The sequence below is a fragment of the Chrysochloris asiatica genome, unplaced genomic scaffold (genome assembly GCF_000296735.1).
Source record: "Chrysochloris asiatica unplaced genomic scaffold, ChrAsi1.0 scaffold00103, whole genome shotgun sequence".
Lineage (NCBI taxonomy): Eukaryota > Metazoa > Chordata > Mammalia > Afrosoricida > Chrysochloridae > Chrysochloris > Chrysochloris asiatica.
The window spans coordinates 8,401,089-8,418,441 of NW_006408621.1; the positions used below are offsets into that span (position 1 = coordinate 8,401,089).

General features: G+C 37.4%; 1 protein-coding gene across 3 annotated transcripts in view; it reads right to left on the reverse strand.

Annotated features, from left to right (window-relative positions):
* USP14 (ubiquitin specific peptidase 14 (tRNA-guanine transglycosylase)) overlaps positions 1–17,353 on the reverse strand; it is a 99,927-nt gene that overhangs the window by 14,384 nt on the left and 68,190 nt on the right. For all 3 annotated transcript variants that reach the window (XM_006867282.1, XM_006867283.1, XM_006867284.1), the window contains 3 exons: positions 11,199–11,264; positions 10,623–10,715; positions 3,756–3,884 (listed from right to left, as the gene is read on the reverse strand). In XM_006867282.1, coding sequence (XP_006867344.1) covers positions 3,756–3,884; positions 10,623–10,715; positions 11,199–11,264 — 288 coding nt within the window. The remainder of the gene's footprint in view (positions 1–3,755; positions 3,885–10,622; positions 10,716–11,198; positions 11,265–17,353) is intronic.

Below are 17,353 nucleotides of genomic sequence, written 5' to 3' on the forward strand. Positions count from 1 at the left end.
CTATAACCAATGGAACTAGGGTAGCCCTAACCTTTCTTGCACGCCAACAGACCAAGATGTGAAATGCCATCTATCAAAATAGATTAGCCCTAGACTACTGACTGGCTGCAGAAGGAGGGGTATGTGAGAAGTTTAATTTTGATAACTGCTGCATACAAATAAATAACCATGATCTGGCAGCAGAAGACCTTGTAAAATGCAGAAAGTTGCCTATGTCCCACGTACAAACCTGGAATGGGTGGAACCCACAGAGCCTATTGGGAGGGTAGTTCTCGCCTTTAAAGGGCTCAAGACCCTAGTGGGTGGGATCCTATTTTATTTGAAATTTACTTAATCATTCCATGCCTCCTCCCACTAGCAATCAGGGCCATATGAACTGCCATCAAAATAATCAATTGAAAAGGGTACCAACAATCCAAATCAATACCAGAAGAGCATTCCTTACGCAATATTTAGATGATGCCCCTGGGAAATGTCCCAAAGGTCATCAAAGGGGGGAATGAACAGGAAAAGGTACAAACATTCACTGTCCTCCGCCCAGGAGTCAAGCTAAAATGTTAATCAGTTTACTGAGTAGAACTAATCCTCTGGTTTCCTTCATATCTTCAAACAGGTCCACAACCTAACCCCTCCCTGATTCTGATCCCATATAAGTCTACACTGCCCGGCATCTGGCACTCCGAATCTGGAGAAGCTAGCTCCTCTGAGCCAGCCAGAAAAAATCTGAAACCCTTGCTAAAAAAAAAAAAAAAACCAAGCCAATTTTCAAAATTACTAAAGGAGTCCTTTAGACTGAGAACCAACAGCAGACAACAACCAGAGAGTGACATACACAACAACACTACCTGCAATTCAGGTATATGGACGTATCCAAAGGAGAACAAAACTACAGGACTGAAAATAGGGAAGCAGAGCTGTCAATCTATGACCAGGACAACTACAAAATGAAGGGAGAGAAAGTATAGTTACAAAGCTGTAAGTGTCAAGAATGTGAGGTAGGTTTCAAGATAAAACAGACTATTTTAAAATGGAGATGAAATTAATAAGTTCCAGGATAACCACAAATAAAATTAATAGACTACCACATCAAATCAAGAAAAGGAAATTCCATGAAGATTTTATAAACATTAAAACTATAAAAAACTTGACAAGAAAAAAAGAAATCAACACAGGAAAGCATACAGAACAAAGAAACCAGCAGCACAGCAAAAAAAAAAAAAAACCAAAAACCCACAGCAAAATGATCGCAATCAATTCATATCTACCAATAATTATGCAGAACATCAATGGATTAAATGAACTGTCAAGAGACAGAGTAGCAAAATCAAAACAGGATCCTTAAATGGACACTGTCTAAAAGAGACACATCTTACACACAAAAACAAACATAGATTAAAGGATGAAAAAAATATATCACCCTAATAACAATCAAAAACAAGGATTAGCAATATTAATCTCTGATAAAATAAACTTTAAAGTAAAAAGAAACAAAGAAGGACACTATCTCATGATTAAAGGGTCAACTGAACATCAGGACATAGCTATAATAAGTATCTATCCTCCCAAAGAAAGCCTCAAAACACATAAATCAAAGTCTAGGAGACCTGAAGAAAGAAACAGACGACTCTACAAAATAGTGGTGGTTCCTACTCATAACATAGCGTTTCTGTGGACATAAATATTTACACGAGCAGAAAGCCACATCTTTCTCCTGCAGAACAGCCAGTAGTTTCAAACTGCTGACCTTGAGTTTTAGCAGTCCAACTTGTATCCACTAGTTGTTGTTGTTGCTGTTATGTGCCGTGGAGTCAGTTCTGACGGAAATTTTAATATATCACTTTCAGAAAAGGGCAGAAGCAGAAAAAAACTCAACAAAGACAGAAAGAACTAAACAACAAAATCAACTTGACCTCAGATTTGTACAGCATACTTAACCCAACAGCACAACACTCTTTCCAGACCTTAAATGAAAATAACCAACATATTTAATAGTCAAGTTACCAAAACCAAATTGGAAGAAAGAATTCTGAGAACAGCTCAGAAAAAAAGAAAAGTTACTACAAAGGAGAACCAATTAAGACTTAGCTCTGATTTCTCAGCAGAAACCATTCAGGCAATGGGATGACATATGTAAAACTATTGAAAAAAAAAATGCCAGCCAAGAATCATAAACCCAGCAAAGTTGTCCCTCAAATGTGAGAGTGAAATCAGGTCATTTCCAGATTTAAAATAATTAAAGGAACTTGTCATAACCAGACCAACTTTATAAAAATCACTAAAGGGTATTCTTTGGACTGAGAACCAATAATAGCAGACAACAACCTGAGACTACCAAACATGACAACACCACCCTAAACTCAACTGAGGTATGTTGTTGCTGTTAAATGACATGGAGTCAGTTCCAACTCATAGTGATTCTGTGTAGGATTTCCAAGATGCGGCTGGTGAATTTGAACTGCCAACCTTGTGGTTTAAACTGATCTTGAGGTCTAGTGCTCTTTTCTACAGCACCACACCAGGACTCGATCCTAATATAGAATTATTTAAAGTAAAACAAACCTAGAAGACTTAAAATAGGGAACCAGATACCAGTTTATAATTAAATCAACTAAGAAGCAAAAACATCCTTTAATATGCTGTCTACAAGAGGCATTTCAAAAAGATGGAAACAGCCTAAAAGCCCAACAACAGAAGGATGGTTAAACAAACATTGATACACACAATGGAATACGAGCCTACACTGAAGAATAACAATGAATCTGCAAAACCCCTCACAATATGGATGAACCTGCAGGACATCATGCTAAGTGAAATTAACCAATCAAAAAAGGATAAATATTGTATGAGAAAATGTAGTAAGAATAGGTTTTCTTAATAAAAGAAGCAAGGAAGAGCAAAAAATTTTTCACATGCTAGAGGCTACACACTTGTTAACATGGGCGACAGGGCAGGCAATGTACAATAAGAGGGAGGTTGGCAAATGAAAGACGTAGGCAGCAGGAGACATGAAGAATGCAAGCATTAAAGTGAACAGAGGTAAATACTGTTAATATGGAGGGTATTGCAATCATTGTAATAAAGCACAGTATATGATTTGCTAAACGTAAAACTAATGATCTGCTCTAGAAACCTTCATTCAATTCACAATAAAAAGTTTTTTTTTTAAAAGTAATAGTATTTTCCCACAAACTTTTTGTAGGATGTATATACATATATACATACATACGTACTGATTCAATGTAAGCAGTCCCCAGGCTACAACAGTTCTGTTGTTGTCTTTAAGTGTCATCAACTTGTGACTCATAGTCACCCTATACAGGGTTTCTGAGGAGCAGCTGAAGGGTTTGTACCATTGGCCTTGCAGTTAGTAGTCCAGAGTTCATCCTACAGCACCAGGACTCCTACTAATAAACAATTCATACTTGACCTTTAATATTATGTCAATTTGCACTAAATTGAACCCACTTCTACTTGCAACAAATGTGTCATCACAATAACCTTCACATGTTACAAATGAAGCTTTTAAATCACTGAAAAAGCTCTGAGGCTTTTCTGGCACCAAGGAATACGAGTCTTATGTTCCTATGTGACTTACCAACAAATTTTATTTAAAGACATACTTAGTAACAGTCCTCATTTGTAACCCAATGATAGCCTGTATACACTTAACCATTTTTACTGATTAACAATAAAAACAAGCCGTTGAAAACTGACAGGAGCATAAAATATTATGACTAGAAGTTGGAAGAACTTACAATCTTAGGTTGCTGATTCACTTTTTTATCTTCTAGATCCTTGAATTTTGATCGAAAAGAAACCATTTTCTCCTGAAGTTCTGATGTACATAGTTCATACACATCCAACATAAGAGGAAATTTAACATCCTATAGATAAACCAAAATGAAAAAAATATATGTGAAAGGGCATATCAAGACAGTTAAGCAGCATTAATATCTATTATAGTTTTAAAATAATGCTTTTGACTTCCGGCAAGATGGTAAACTAGACAAACACACTACATGGACCCTCTACAACAAAGATACGAGAATCCAAATAAAACCGTCACAGATGAAAATCCTGGCACCCTGAACTTCAGAAGGAAAGTTACAGAGGTGGATGGAGGCTTGATGGAAGGAGAGGCTAAGGCGAGAAGGCTAGAGAGGGACACTAACAGGTGAATGGTTGGTCTGACTCAGCTCGACCATATTGTCAGCAGCTCTGGCAACAGGAGGCCTGGCAGAACAGATTCTCATGGGTGCCAGGAAAGGGGGGATTTCTTCTTTTTCCCCACATCCACCTCCAGCCCCAGACCCTGCTCTCCAGAGTTCAGAGCCACATGACTGGGAGCCACATCAGTGTGAGGTGAGGGCTGGCAAGAGCCATAATTAATTAAGGAATTAAAATGAATTAAATTGAGACATAATAATCGAGGAATTAAAATAAATAAATGAGACACGAAGAAACCTGCACATGAAGAATTCATTGTTTTTGCAGAGCAACAATGAATTATTTTCCTTGGATAGCAAAGCTATAAGGGAAGATAATATTTTATGCACACGCCCCTAGTTATTTTTTTCCTTTTGAATCATTTATTCATGATTTTATTAGTATCCCTTTACTTTAGATTTTGACTCTCCTACACTTCAGTAGATTTTTATTAAAAGTTAGAAGCCATATACTAGCTACATTTTATTCTACTTGTAATGTTAGGTAGTTTTAATACTTACATTAACAATGTTCTTAAGACTGCTAGGAGACAGGTTTTGTCAATTGAATTACTACCAGCTTAGGCTTAGTGATTATAAACATTCTTCCTTGTAGACTTAGTTTAAGGCAATAAAGAATCCCGAAAAGCAACTATGCCATAAATAAGGGCTGCAGGTACAAGAATTCCTAAAAACAATTAAGACTATAGATAAAGGCTATGGGTATATACAGATACTAAATAAAAAGTCTGACTTAGACGTTCTTAAATTAATGATCAGTAAAATAGAGAAGTTGTTTTTCATAGCCTCAGTTTCCCTGATAAATTAACAAGACTCAATAGATAGAGGTTAAGAAACATATGTGAAGGTTAACTTGCTTCTCAGAGAAAAGAATAGATTTATGTAGGAACAAATGTTTAACTAAAAGGTTTCAAGGCGCCAAAATGTCTCGTATGCCGTATGCCTTGAGATAATGTCTCTTTGCTGTAACTTTTCATCCCTGTTGTAAATCATGAAGAACGCACCCCAGACTTGATTGTATTTTGATGTCATTGATTACTATGAAAGCAATGTTTTTTGTAACGATATATAAGGGGGTTGTAAAGAAAGAATAGGAAGTAGAGAGAGAAGGGAGAAAGAGAAAAAGGAATATGAGGTAGGGAGGAGACTGAAAAGGAGTGCAGGAGTGAAAGAAGTAATGTAGAGAACAAGAAAAGAATGGAGGGAGGATAGAGGGAGTAATGTAGAGAAGGAGAAGGGGGAGTGGAGTAGTGAAAGAAGGTAGAGAAAGGAGACAGAAAAGAATGAAGGAAGAAGAGAAGAAGGATGGGGAATAAGAAGTAGGAAAAAAACATGTAAGACAGAAAGTAAGTAGAGGTGGGTAAAGGAGAAGGAGAAGGAATATGAAGAAGAAGGAATAAGAGGAAGGATAATAGAGCATGTAGGAAGAAAGGAGGAAAAGCAGGAGCAGGGGAAGGGAGAAAAGAAGCAGAAGAGATGAGCAGGAGAGAAGGGGAGTAAAGAATGAGCAGGACAGTAAAGAATGAGAGAAGAATAAAGCATGTAATAAGAAGATTTTTGAATTCATCATGAGTTATTGACTCCGTGTAATTCTTATTGCTGATGCCGCACTCGCCTTCGGAAAAAACCCTAGAAATAAATTTGCCGGGGCTGGCTCCAGGCAGAGGGCCAGGTGGGCTTGTCTGAAAACCTACAAAACTTGCAGAGCCATCAGACCAGCATTTAATCAGTCACCCTGCTCTCACTTTCCGTGTAATATGAAAAGACACTAAAGCCAGGTCCAACAAGGGCCCCAAGGAACTACTTCTGGACTGAGTGACCTAAATATAGATAACACCAAGGCCCATAGAGACTCCATCTATGTCAAGGAACTCAGATGTCACATCCATTCCACAACCACCTTGTGAGCTCCTTGAAGTGCAGGAGCCCACCAGAGAGTTTTCCCCACTGGCGCCAACAACTGCTTTATTTGAACAAATACAACAACTCTACAATACCCCCTGAGACAACAGAAAATTTTAGATCACAGAAGAAACAAAAGAGAATGGCTGAAACAAATGACCAGGATGCAGAGCCAGAAAATGTTTCAAGAAAAAAAGTTAATGGAACAAACTGAAAAAGAATGCAAAAGAATGACATTTTGGTACTTTCAACAGATTTGACAGGAAGAATGAGAAATGCAAGGGAAACACAAGAAAAACTTCACAAGAATTCAGGAAAACACTTTAGGAACAAACAGACAAAAATAAATACAAATTTGAAACAATACAAGACCTTCCATTAGAAATCCAGATGATTAATACTAAGATTTTTTTTTTTAAAAAAGAACAATATAATGAAAGGGCAAAGGAGTAGATGTGAAGTAATGGAAGCCCAAATTAGTGAACTTGAAGATAAATCTCTCACTACTAGTATGCTAGAAGAACAATCAAAGAAATAATGAAAAAAACCAAAGAAAGCTTAAGAGTTACGTAGGACACCATGAAAAGGAACAACTTACAGGTGATTAGAATTCCAGAACAGGAAGAGACAACAAAAAGTACAGAGACAATTGTCAAAGAGTTGTTGGAAGAAAACTTCCCTAACATTATGAAAGGCAAGAAGACAAGCATATAAGAAGCTGAACAAACCTCAAAAAGGATAGATCCCAACAGAAAATCCCCAAGACATATCACAATCACACTTTCCAAAACCAAAGAGAAGGAAAGAATTCTGAGAGCATCTCAGAAAATATGAAGAGTTACCTACAAAGAAAAACCAATAAAACTAAACTCTGATTTTCTGATTTCTCAGCAGAAATCATGTATGCAACAAGACAATGGGATGACATACATAAAATAACAAAATTGTCTAACAAGAATCATATAATCAGCAAAGCTGCCCCTGAAACACCACAGTGAAATTAGGGCATTTTCTGATAAACAAAAATTAAACGAATTTGTAATGATCAGACCAACTTTATAAAAAATGCTAAAGGGTGTTCTTTGGACTGAGAACCAACAACATCAGACAACAGCCTGAGATTACCATATATGAAAACATCACCCAGAACATAATCCACATATGCTGCTGATGGTAAGTGCTGCTGAGTGACTTCCAACTCACAGTGACCCTGTACAGGGTTTCCATGGAGCGTCAGGTTATTTTCAACCGCCAATTCAAACCACCTTTGTGGTCCAGTGCTTATCTTGCAGCACCCACCAGAAGTCAATCCATATATGTTGTTAAACTCCGTCAAGTCAGTTCTGACTTGCATTTAGTGACCATGTATAGTATTTCTGAGGAGTAGCTGCTGGGTTTGAACTGCTGACCTTGTGGTTCACAGTCCAGTGCTGATCCTATGGTGCCACACCAGGAATGCAATATATATATTGTTGTTGCTAAGTGCAGTTGAGTCAGTTCTGACCCACAGTGACCCTGTATAAGGTTTCTAAGGATTGGCTGGTGAGCTTGAACTGCCAACCTTATGGTTCAACGCAATTTTGTGTTCCAGGGTATTAACCCCCACCAGGAACCCATATATAGGAGTACTTAAAGTAAAACAAACCTGTAAGACTCAAAACAGAGAACCAGATATATCAATGTATAATGAAGTCAACTACAAAGCAAAAAGAGGGAATAATATACACATAAAACGTCCAATAACAAGGAACTGAAGTAGATTTCAAAATAAAATAGACTGTTTTAAGTAAGCAGGGGGGAAATAATTAATAAATTATAGGATAACCTCAAAGAAAAATAATACACCTGAGCATCGAAATAAGAAAAGAAAAAAAAATCAGGAAGATTTAGTAAAAAGTAACACAATGGAAATAAAAATGAAAAGAATGCCCACAAACAAAATGAACTCAGAATAGAAATTATGTCTAACAAAGAATCCAGTAGCACCACAAAAAAAAAAAAAAACCACACAGAAAAATGATCATCAATTCATACCTATCAGTAATAATAATGTAAAAAATTAAATGTCAAGAGACAGAGAGAACAGAATGGATAAATAAGAAAACATATTTCTTCAATATGCTGTCTACAGGATACCTATCAAAAAGATGAAGACAGCCTAAATGCCCATCAACTGAAGAAAGGTTCAACAAACTTTGGTACATACACACAATGGAATATATTAAATTTTGAAAAATAATGTTGAATCTGTGAGCCACTTTACAACATGGCTGAACCTGGAGAACATTATGCTGAGTTGAAATTACTCTATCACAAAAGGACACTGAATGAGACAAATAAAAAGTTTAAAATAAAGGTTTTCTTGATAAAAGAAACCATCTAGGATGGTTACAGGAGGAGGTGGTAGAAAAAGTATTAACGGATTAGAAGGTAGACACATGTTAACATGAGTGACAGGACAGGCAATATACAGTAAGTAGGAGGCTAGCAGAGGAAAGATGAAGATAGCAGGGAAGACAGGAAGGAATACAATAGCTAAAGTGAAGAGAGGTAAATACTGTTAACTGTTGGTACATGGAAGGGATTGCAACAATGTAATGATACAAAGTATATGATTTTTTTAATGTAACTGATGATCTGTTCTTTAAACCTTCACTCAATTCACAATAAAAAGTTGAAAACCAGTAAATGCTTTCATCATTCAAATCAAGTTCAAAATATTTCAGAGCTTATTTTCCAGAGTAAAACTGAGTAAGTAACCTGTTCTGACTCAGTTCTACCGCCTAGTCCTGAGTAGTGTTTGGGGTCTTAAAAACCTGCAAGCAGCTATCTAAGGCACAACAACTGGTCTCTATTTCCCTGGAGCAACACAGGAAGGCACAGGAGGAGGAAATGAAACGTGTTGCTAACTGCCTCAAGTAAAAATGGCCTCTTTCGCCATTAGACCAGAAATTGATGGTGCCCAGCTACCATTATTGAACATTTTGATCAAAGATTATATTAGATTAGAACATTTTGACCAAAAGGGAGGAAATGCAGTATAGAGTTTCAAATTCTCATGGACTGCAGACAGAGAATTTATACTAAGAGGAGAAACAACTCAGAAAAGGAGGGCCAGAATGCTTACCCAACTTGAAACATGTCATCAATGTCACTAAATGGTACATATACAAAGTGTTGTATTGGTATCTGTTTTGTTGTGTATATGCACAACAAAATAAATAAAATGAAACCAATTTTTTTAAATTGAATGTCTCATTTTCCTCCCAATTTGCTGAAAAAAAAGTGGACTTTTTTTTTTTTAATTTAATCTGGTTTTAACATTTGTAAACTATGAAATGTCAAAACACTGTTTTTTCATTAAATATTTTAAGTCATGATAATGGCTACAGAGGAGCTACTAAGATTCACATGACCGAAGAAGCATTTTTAAAAATATTAGCTCAATTGCTATAAAAATGAGGTATCCCCAAAACTGGTTATGAAATTGACTTATAACTGGGGTCACTTATGAATCCTGTATTTTTCTTATTTATAGAAATGATAATGATGTAATTAGATAACTAAGATTAACATACATTTAAAGTTAACCCTAGCACAGACCTTAAGGAGGTTTCAAAAAGTTCATGGAAAAATGCAATTACAAGATAATAGAAACATGTAACTGTCTTGTATAATTCTAAGCATATTTTTAAAATGTATTCTGAATTTCAGCTAAGAGACTATACACCTTCCCCAAGGATCAGAGACTATATAATAAAAATGTAGCAGTGTTCTAGCTAAAAAAAAAATACATAATATAAAATAAAGCTAAGTCACAACTTGACCAGAGATTGTAATACCATTATTTGGGGGCACTAGTAATTTAATTTTCTCTTTCTCCTGAAAAAAGTAACCATCTGAAACACAGTGTAATGTATTTCACTGGTCCCAAGACCTCCCCCTTTTCCCCCCACCCGTAGCCCCACCACTGAATCTCTGGAGTTGAGTGAGGATCTAGCCTGTTGTTGTTAATAAGTACCATGGAGTCGGTCCCAACTCATAGTGACCCTGCACAGAGTTTCCGAGGCTGTAAATCTTTACAGGAGCAGAAAGCCTCATCTTTCTCCTGCTGAACAGCTGGTAGTTATGAACTGCCGACCTTGGGGTTAGCAGCCCGCTTCGTAACCACTACGTTACCAGAGTGAGTGTGAAGTTACCACCACAATTCTTCACAAATCTGTTTAAAATAAAAATCCCAGGCCCCACTCAAGACTTAATCACATGCTTAACAAAAGCCATGCATGTGCATGATGAAATAAAACAAAATTAAAAGACAATAAATAATTACAATAGCATTTACTAGTTAACAACTACTTGGTTTATGTTAATAATTCCTATGAATAGCTTGAAGAAAGTTCAACTACCCCTAAGGGAATGACAAAATCTATTATAAGTTAGAGATAGCCTTCAAATTATAATAATTCATTATATACACTAAAGCTCACTACTAACCTTAAGAACTTTGGCATTCACAGATTCCTTCTCTTTATAAAAAAAACGGACCATCTGAATAGTCAAGTAAGCAGGTAGCCGGCTGATCTTGGACTTTTAAAAAAAAAAAAAAAAAGGGGGGAAAAATCTTATTAAATTCAAATACCATGCAGGTTTTTAATTCCTTGGTTACAGCAAAAGCAAAATTACATTAACTGAAAATACTTCAATGAAATGGAATTAGATTTTAAAAGAAAGCACACTGAGGACGGGGCGGGGGGGGGGTATACCCTTTCGCTAGGGTATGATGCATGGACGGGATGGTAACCAAGGCAATGAAACGATGTACGACAGAATGAATGTAAAACTAATGTTTCCCCATGTAAACTATCACTCAATACACAATAAAACATTTATTAAAAAATAAACAAACAACATCTACATAAGGTTTCTTTATGGGAGCAGACAGCTTCATCACTTCATCATGTTTCTCCAGAGGAGTGGATAGTGGATTTGAACTGCCAGTCTTGTGGTTAGAAGTCAACACCTAACCCACAGCACCACCAGGGGAAAAAAAAAAGAAAGCACACAACTTACAGATTTGATGTACAAAGCATTTCTTTGCAATGTAGGAGACTGTTTGGTGATTTCTTCCTGAAGTCGCTATAAAAGAAGGTAACAGAAGACCAAACGTTAGTTTCAGAACACTTTATTCTACAAAATTAAATCAGAGTTGTAGTTCTCTAAAAATTTCGCCACTAATGTGTTTACTTTACAAAATATACGAGAATGAGTCAAAACTCATCTGCACTCAGGTTATATTAAAACACCTATCCACATCCACAGCTGATGACAACACTGGGCATGTGCGTGAAATGAGTCTATCAAAGAGATGAGAGACAGTGTATTATGTTTCAAATCATTTGCAAATCAGCCAGGTTTTGCCGATGAAATAATCCACAAAAGATTTGGGTTTTGAAAAAATTTGTGTGAAACGGGTACCAAAACAACTCATAAAACAGTATAAACAGAAACGTTTGGACATGTGCAAATAAAATCTGGACTGATACTCAAAGGAAGGTTAAGAGTTTCTTTAAAAAGTCATTACTGGTGATGAGACATGGATTCATCACTTTGAGCCTGAAAGTAAACAGCAGAGTATGGAATGGAAACATCCTCAATTGCTGACTAAGAAAACATTCAAAAGTCAACCATCAGAATAAAGCATCCAGCTGATATGAAATAAGGGGAGACACACAAGAAGGCCCAAACTTGCAAATAGTGCCCACTTGACCTAGTTTCCACATCTGGATGATCAGAACTCGACAAGAGGAAGATAAAAAATTTTTGATAAAGGAAACAAGTGTAAATTGCTACAATTTGATGAATTTGACCTATATTATGGATGTTGTTGTTGTTGTTAAGTGCCATCGAGTCGGTTCCAACCCATAGCGACCCTGTACAGGGTTTCTGAGGGTGTAAATCCTTACGGGAGTAGAAAGCCTCATCTTTCTCCCGCGGAGCAGCTGGTAGTTTCGAACCACTGACCTTAAGGTTCGCAGCCCGATTCGTAACCACTACACTACCAGAGCTCCTTATATTATTATGGATGTAGTAGCTCAAAATACCAGCTGAGAGGAAAGGAGTCTTCACATCACATGAAGAGCAACAGCCTAAACTTTGATTAAATGCAGAAGACTGCTATCCAAAGGCATTGTAATCTTGTATGACAATGCAAGTCCACACACCTCTGCCCACACTGTTGACATGCTTCAAAAGCTTCATTTTGAGGTGTTTAAGTATCCTCCCTATAGTCCTGATTTTGCTCCATCAGATTCTCACCAGTTTGGTCCCCTGAAAGCAGACCTTCAAGAACGAAAGTTCACCTCGAAAATTCACCTCTGATGATGAAGTGAAGACAGTGGTGCATTCGTGGCTCGCAGCTTAGCCTAAGACATTTTTTAATACAGTAATATGAAAGCTTGTTGACAAATGGAGAAAGTATACTGAAAATCAAAGGAGATTATGTCGAAAAATGATATATTTGTGTTTTCTAAAAGTTAATTTAAATAAATTCTACAGCCCGAGTGTGGATAATTTTTGACTCACCCTCGTCTAATAAGTTAAAATTATGTACTGGTTTTTGTTGTTTTTACTGTTAAGGTATACATTATAAGCTATTACAACAAACACATGGTTCACCTAAGCAAAGAAACGGAAATTTTAAGAAAAAAATAAAAAATGTCAGAACCCACTTAACCTAGCTTCGATGGCTTGACGATTAGAACTCAACTAGAGGAAGATTTAAAAAAAAAATTTTTTTTTTGATAAAGGAAAACAAATATAAATTGCGACAATTTGATGAACTTGACCTATACTTATGGATACAGTAGCTCAAAATATCAAGAGAGAAGTGAAGGAGTCTTCATATCCAAGATCATCCCTATCCCCTCTGTATACAGGTTGATACAGACAGGCAACTTAGACATTGGCTACCTAAAATGGGGGAGTCCTGGTGTGGCACTGTGGGTGAATGTGCCAGACTGCAAAGCTGTTTGAACTGCAAGGTTGGTAGTTCAAGCTCACCAGCTGCTCCTGGGAAACCCTATACAGGGTTGCTACAGGTGGGAACCAACTCGACGGCACTTTACAACAACAACCTAAAATAGGAGGAGCTAAAAGGCATGAGGTGACTCACAAGTTTTCAAAAGGGAGTTTAGTTTCAGAGTGTGCAGGAGTCGGTAAAATCCCACTGAATAGTTTTTATCTTGCCTAGATGGGTCTGGTGAAAGAAAATGAGAATAAGATTCTTATGATTCAATAGTGAGTAACTGTTATCATGACTAATTGCGATTGTCACAACTGTAAAGGTAAAAGTTTTCTAACAAAAAGAGGGGAGTAATTAATCTTACACACTCCAGGAACAGAGAACCCTATGACCATCAAGGTAGAAGTGCACAAGCGGATGTAGGACCCTATCCAGAGAAGCAGTGACACCAGAGATGGAGACAGAGATGAGGGCATGGAGAGAGAGAGCAGCTGAGGACCCTAGACTAATGGAAAGAAAAAGGCTGTGTGCTGGAGGCCAGGAGGCAGGCTTACATAATGTGTCCTTTGGTTGTTTAAATGATTATATATTCCTGAGTGTTTTTGTGTATATCCCCCTGTCAAAAAAATAAAAAGAAGAAATAGAAGCAAATACTATTTAATGATGATGAACAGAGGAGACTGTAATTACTGCAATGAAACAATGAATGTAAAACTGATGTTCTCCCTTGTAAACTATTACTCAATTCACAATAAAAACTGAAAAGGGAAAAAAAAAAAAATGTTTTTTTTCTCCCAAACAGAAATAAATAAGAGAAAAGGACACTATTTGTAATATTAATGTAAGTCCTGATGTGCCACTGTGGGTTAATGTGCCAGACTGCGAAGCCATTTGAACTGCAAGGTCAGCAGTTCAAGCTCACCACCTGCTCCTCAGAAACCCTATATAGGGTCGCTATGGGTCAGAACCGACTTGACAGCACTTAACAACAATATAATTTTGTAAAGCCACCAAAAAATATGCATGTGGTTACACAAATATGTATGCAGGCATATATGAATATATGGGTACATATGTGCACATTGCTAGATGTATCTATAGATACAAGTATGTACGTGAATGTATGTGTGTGCATGCAAGTATATTCATATATATAATAAAACACATACGATACACAAGCTGACACTTTTAGATATAGCTAAACACGTCTAAATGTTGTTTTTCTGGGTTTGAAGGCTTAAGACCATAGTCTGGTGTCATAACCCAGTTAATTGGCATAATATAGTTCATAAAATGTATGTTCTACAACCCAGTGTGGTGAGTAGTAGCTGGAGCCTTAAAAACTTATGAATGACCATCTACGGTACAGAAATTGGTCTCTACTCATGTGGAGCAAAAGAGAAAGAAGCAAGCCAAAGAGAAGAAAGTAGACTATAGAAATAATAGTCGACACAAACCAAGGCCTCAACTACCAAAATACCCTAAGAACTATATGGTGCCCATGTACCACTGCCTATAGGTAGATCCTGATAGAAGTGGGGAGGGGGCCGCGATGTGGACCAGAAATCATATTGTTAAAATACAGACTCATGGGCAGGTTGAGCCTAGAGGGTGCCCTGAGACTACCATCAGGAGATACTCGTTAAACTTTGAGACTACAACCCGGAGATACTCTTTAAACTTTAAATCTAAATTACCCTTTAAGGTCACCTTTTAGATAAATAATGTATTGAATTGAGAACAATTGTTATCAGGACTAATGGCGATTGTCACAACTATAAATGTAAAAGAGCTGTAACTAAAAGAGGGGAACAGTTAATCTGTCATTTCAAGAACAGAGGACACTGGGACCATGAAGAGGGAAGAGCATGAGAGGAGCGAAGGATTCTAACCAGAAAAGCGGCAACAACAGAGATGGTGGCAGAGGCAATGGCATAGAGACAGAACAGAAGAAAACTAATAGGCTCAAGGCAGAAGGCTGGCTTGCAAAGTGTGCCCTCTGGACATTTAAATGACAAATACATTCAATGTGATATGTATACAAAAAAAAAAAAAAAAAACAACAAAAAACTTAATAGAGGTAAATACTGTTAATTGATGGTGCATAGTGGGGATTATAATCATTGCAATGACTTTTTGAATGTAAAACTGATGTTCTGCCCCTACAAACCTTCACTCACTCAATTCACAGTAAAAGCTTAAAAAAAAAAAAAAAAAATTGAAAAGAAAGAAAACACTAGAAACATCGAAACAGAAATGAAGAATGCCTTTGATGGACTTATCAAATGAAAGAGCCAACAAGAAAATCATCGGAGAGCTTGAAAATAGATCAAAATGAAATATAATGGAGGAGAGTAACTGAAAATTATGGGACAATTATAAAAACGTAACATATATCTAAAAGGAAAGCAAAGAAGAGGAAAAGAAATGCAACACAAATATTTGAACTAATAATGGCTGAGAATTTTTCAAAATTATTGACAGACACCAAACCACTGATCAAGGAAGCTAAAAGACCACCAAGCAGGACAAATATCAGAAAACAAACTACATCTAGGCATATCATGGGTCTCTACTGTGGTGCACTGGACTGAAACGTTGGCAGTTCAAACCCACTAGCCTCTCAGAAACTCTGTATGTAGGTGGTCCACTAGGAGTTGGAACAAACTCTACAGTACACAACAGCAACAGAAACAGGCATAACATATTGAAACTGCAAAAAAAAAAAAATCAAAGGCAGACAAAATACTGAAAGAAGTCAAAGGATACAGGGGAGGGGAAAAAAGGATAAGAATTAAATCAGACTTCTCTTCAGAAACTATGTAAACAAGAAAATACAATGAAATATTTAAAGTATTGAAAAAATAATCCTACCAGAAGGCAGGGCCACAGCCAGGCTGATACAGCGCTAAAGTCATGGAGTGGAGCTACTTGTGGAAAAAGTAGTGTGACAGCCTTTTCACTTTTATTTCCTCCTCTCCTCTGTCACACCCTCTCTGTGCAGTCCGGGTATCTTCAGGCAGGTGGGAGGGCACCCCTAAAAGGGTTCAGCATTGTGCCCACAGGGTACAATTTTCCCACAGTGCAAAGAGGAAATCCCTGAAAGCCCTAGCGGTCCCACAAACTAATCGTTGACTGCTTAATATGACATCCAACTCTGGGACTCAGCTCTAAAGTTGACCCTTTTACCTGGGCCAGAGAAGCCTTTCTTCCTGCATTACCTAACAAGAGATGGCAGGTCTGGCCATACAGCCAAACTGTGTTTACACCTTGTAAAACCCCAACATAAAAGGCACAAGCCAACACCAGTCATTTTGAGAATTATGCTGTGCATACACACATACGTAACTGACCATCGGAGATAAAAATAGCAAACAATCTTTCTTCTATTGTTCATTTCTCAATATCTATCTGCACACCTCCACGGTGGTGACTAGAGGAGGGGCCTGAGCAAATGGATACTCCCACCCACCGCTGAAGGTTTCTACTGTACATGCACACTGACCCGCACAGCAAAAGCTACTGGACAGGCTGCTAAGATTTGTTTTTGTGCGTTAGTTTTGGTCTATGCTTTCATTTTACTTTGCTTCTGTTTTTGGTGCATTTAGTCTTACTTTTTTCCTTGGGGGTGGAGCTTTCTCTACCTACATTACTCAAGAAAACACAGCAATGATTGTGAGGGTTGAAATTTAAAGGTAGACGTTTTTTAGCAAGGAAGGGAGTGATTAATTCTCCAGTCTAGGAGCGGAGGTCTCTAGGACCATCAACGGAGAAGAGCCGAGAGCGGGATCCTACCCAGAGAAGCAGCGTTGCCTGAGATAGAAGCAGAGACGATGACGTGGAGTGATGAAACAGCTGGAGACTTTGTGCTGAAGGGAGTAGGGGGGAGTGTTAGGGGCGGGTTTACAGGGTATACCCTTTGGTAGGTTGATGATGCATGGAGGGGACTGGAACCATGGCAATGAAACGATATACAGTGGAATGAATGTAAAACTAAAGTTCTCTCATGTAAACGATCATATAATTCACAATAAAACATTAAAATAAGAAAACACAGCAATCGTGGCCATATAGCCAAGCTAAAAGGATGCCCCATAATATCCCACCATCCAGACAGGACCCAACATAAGCTGTTAGACATTATACAGATATCAAACACTTGCTAAGATAGCTTGCAATTGAGTAGTAACAGACATGAAAAAGG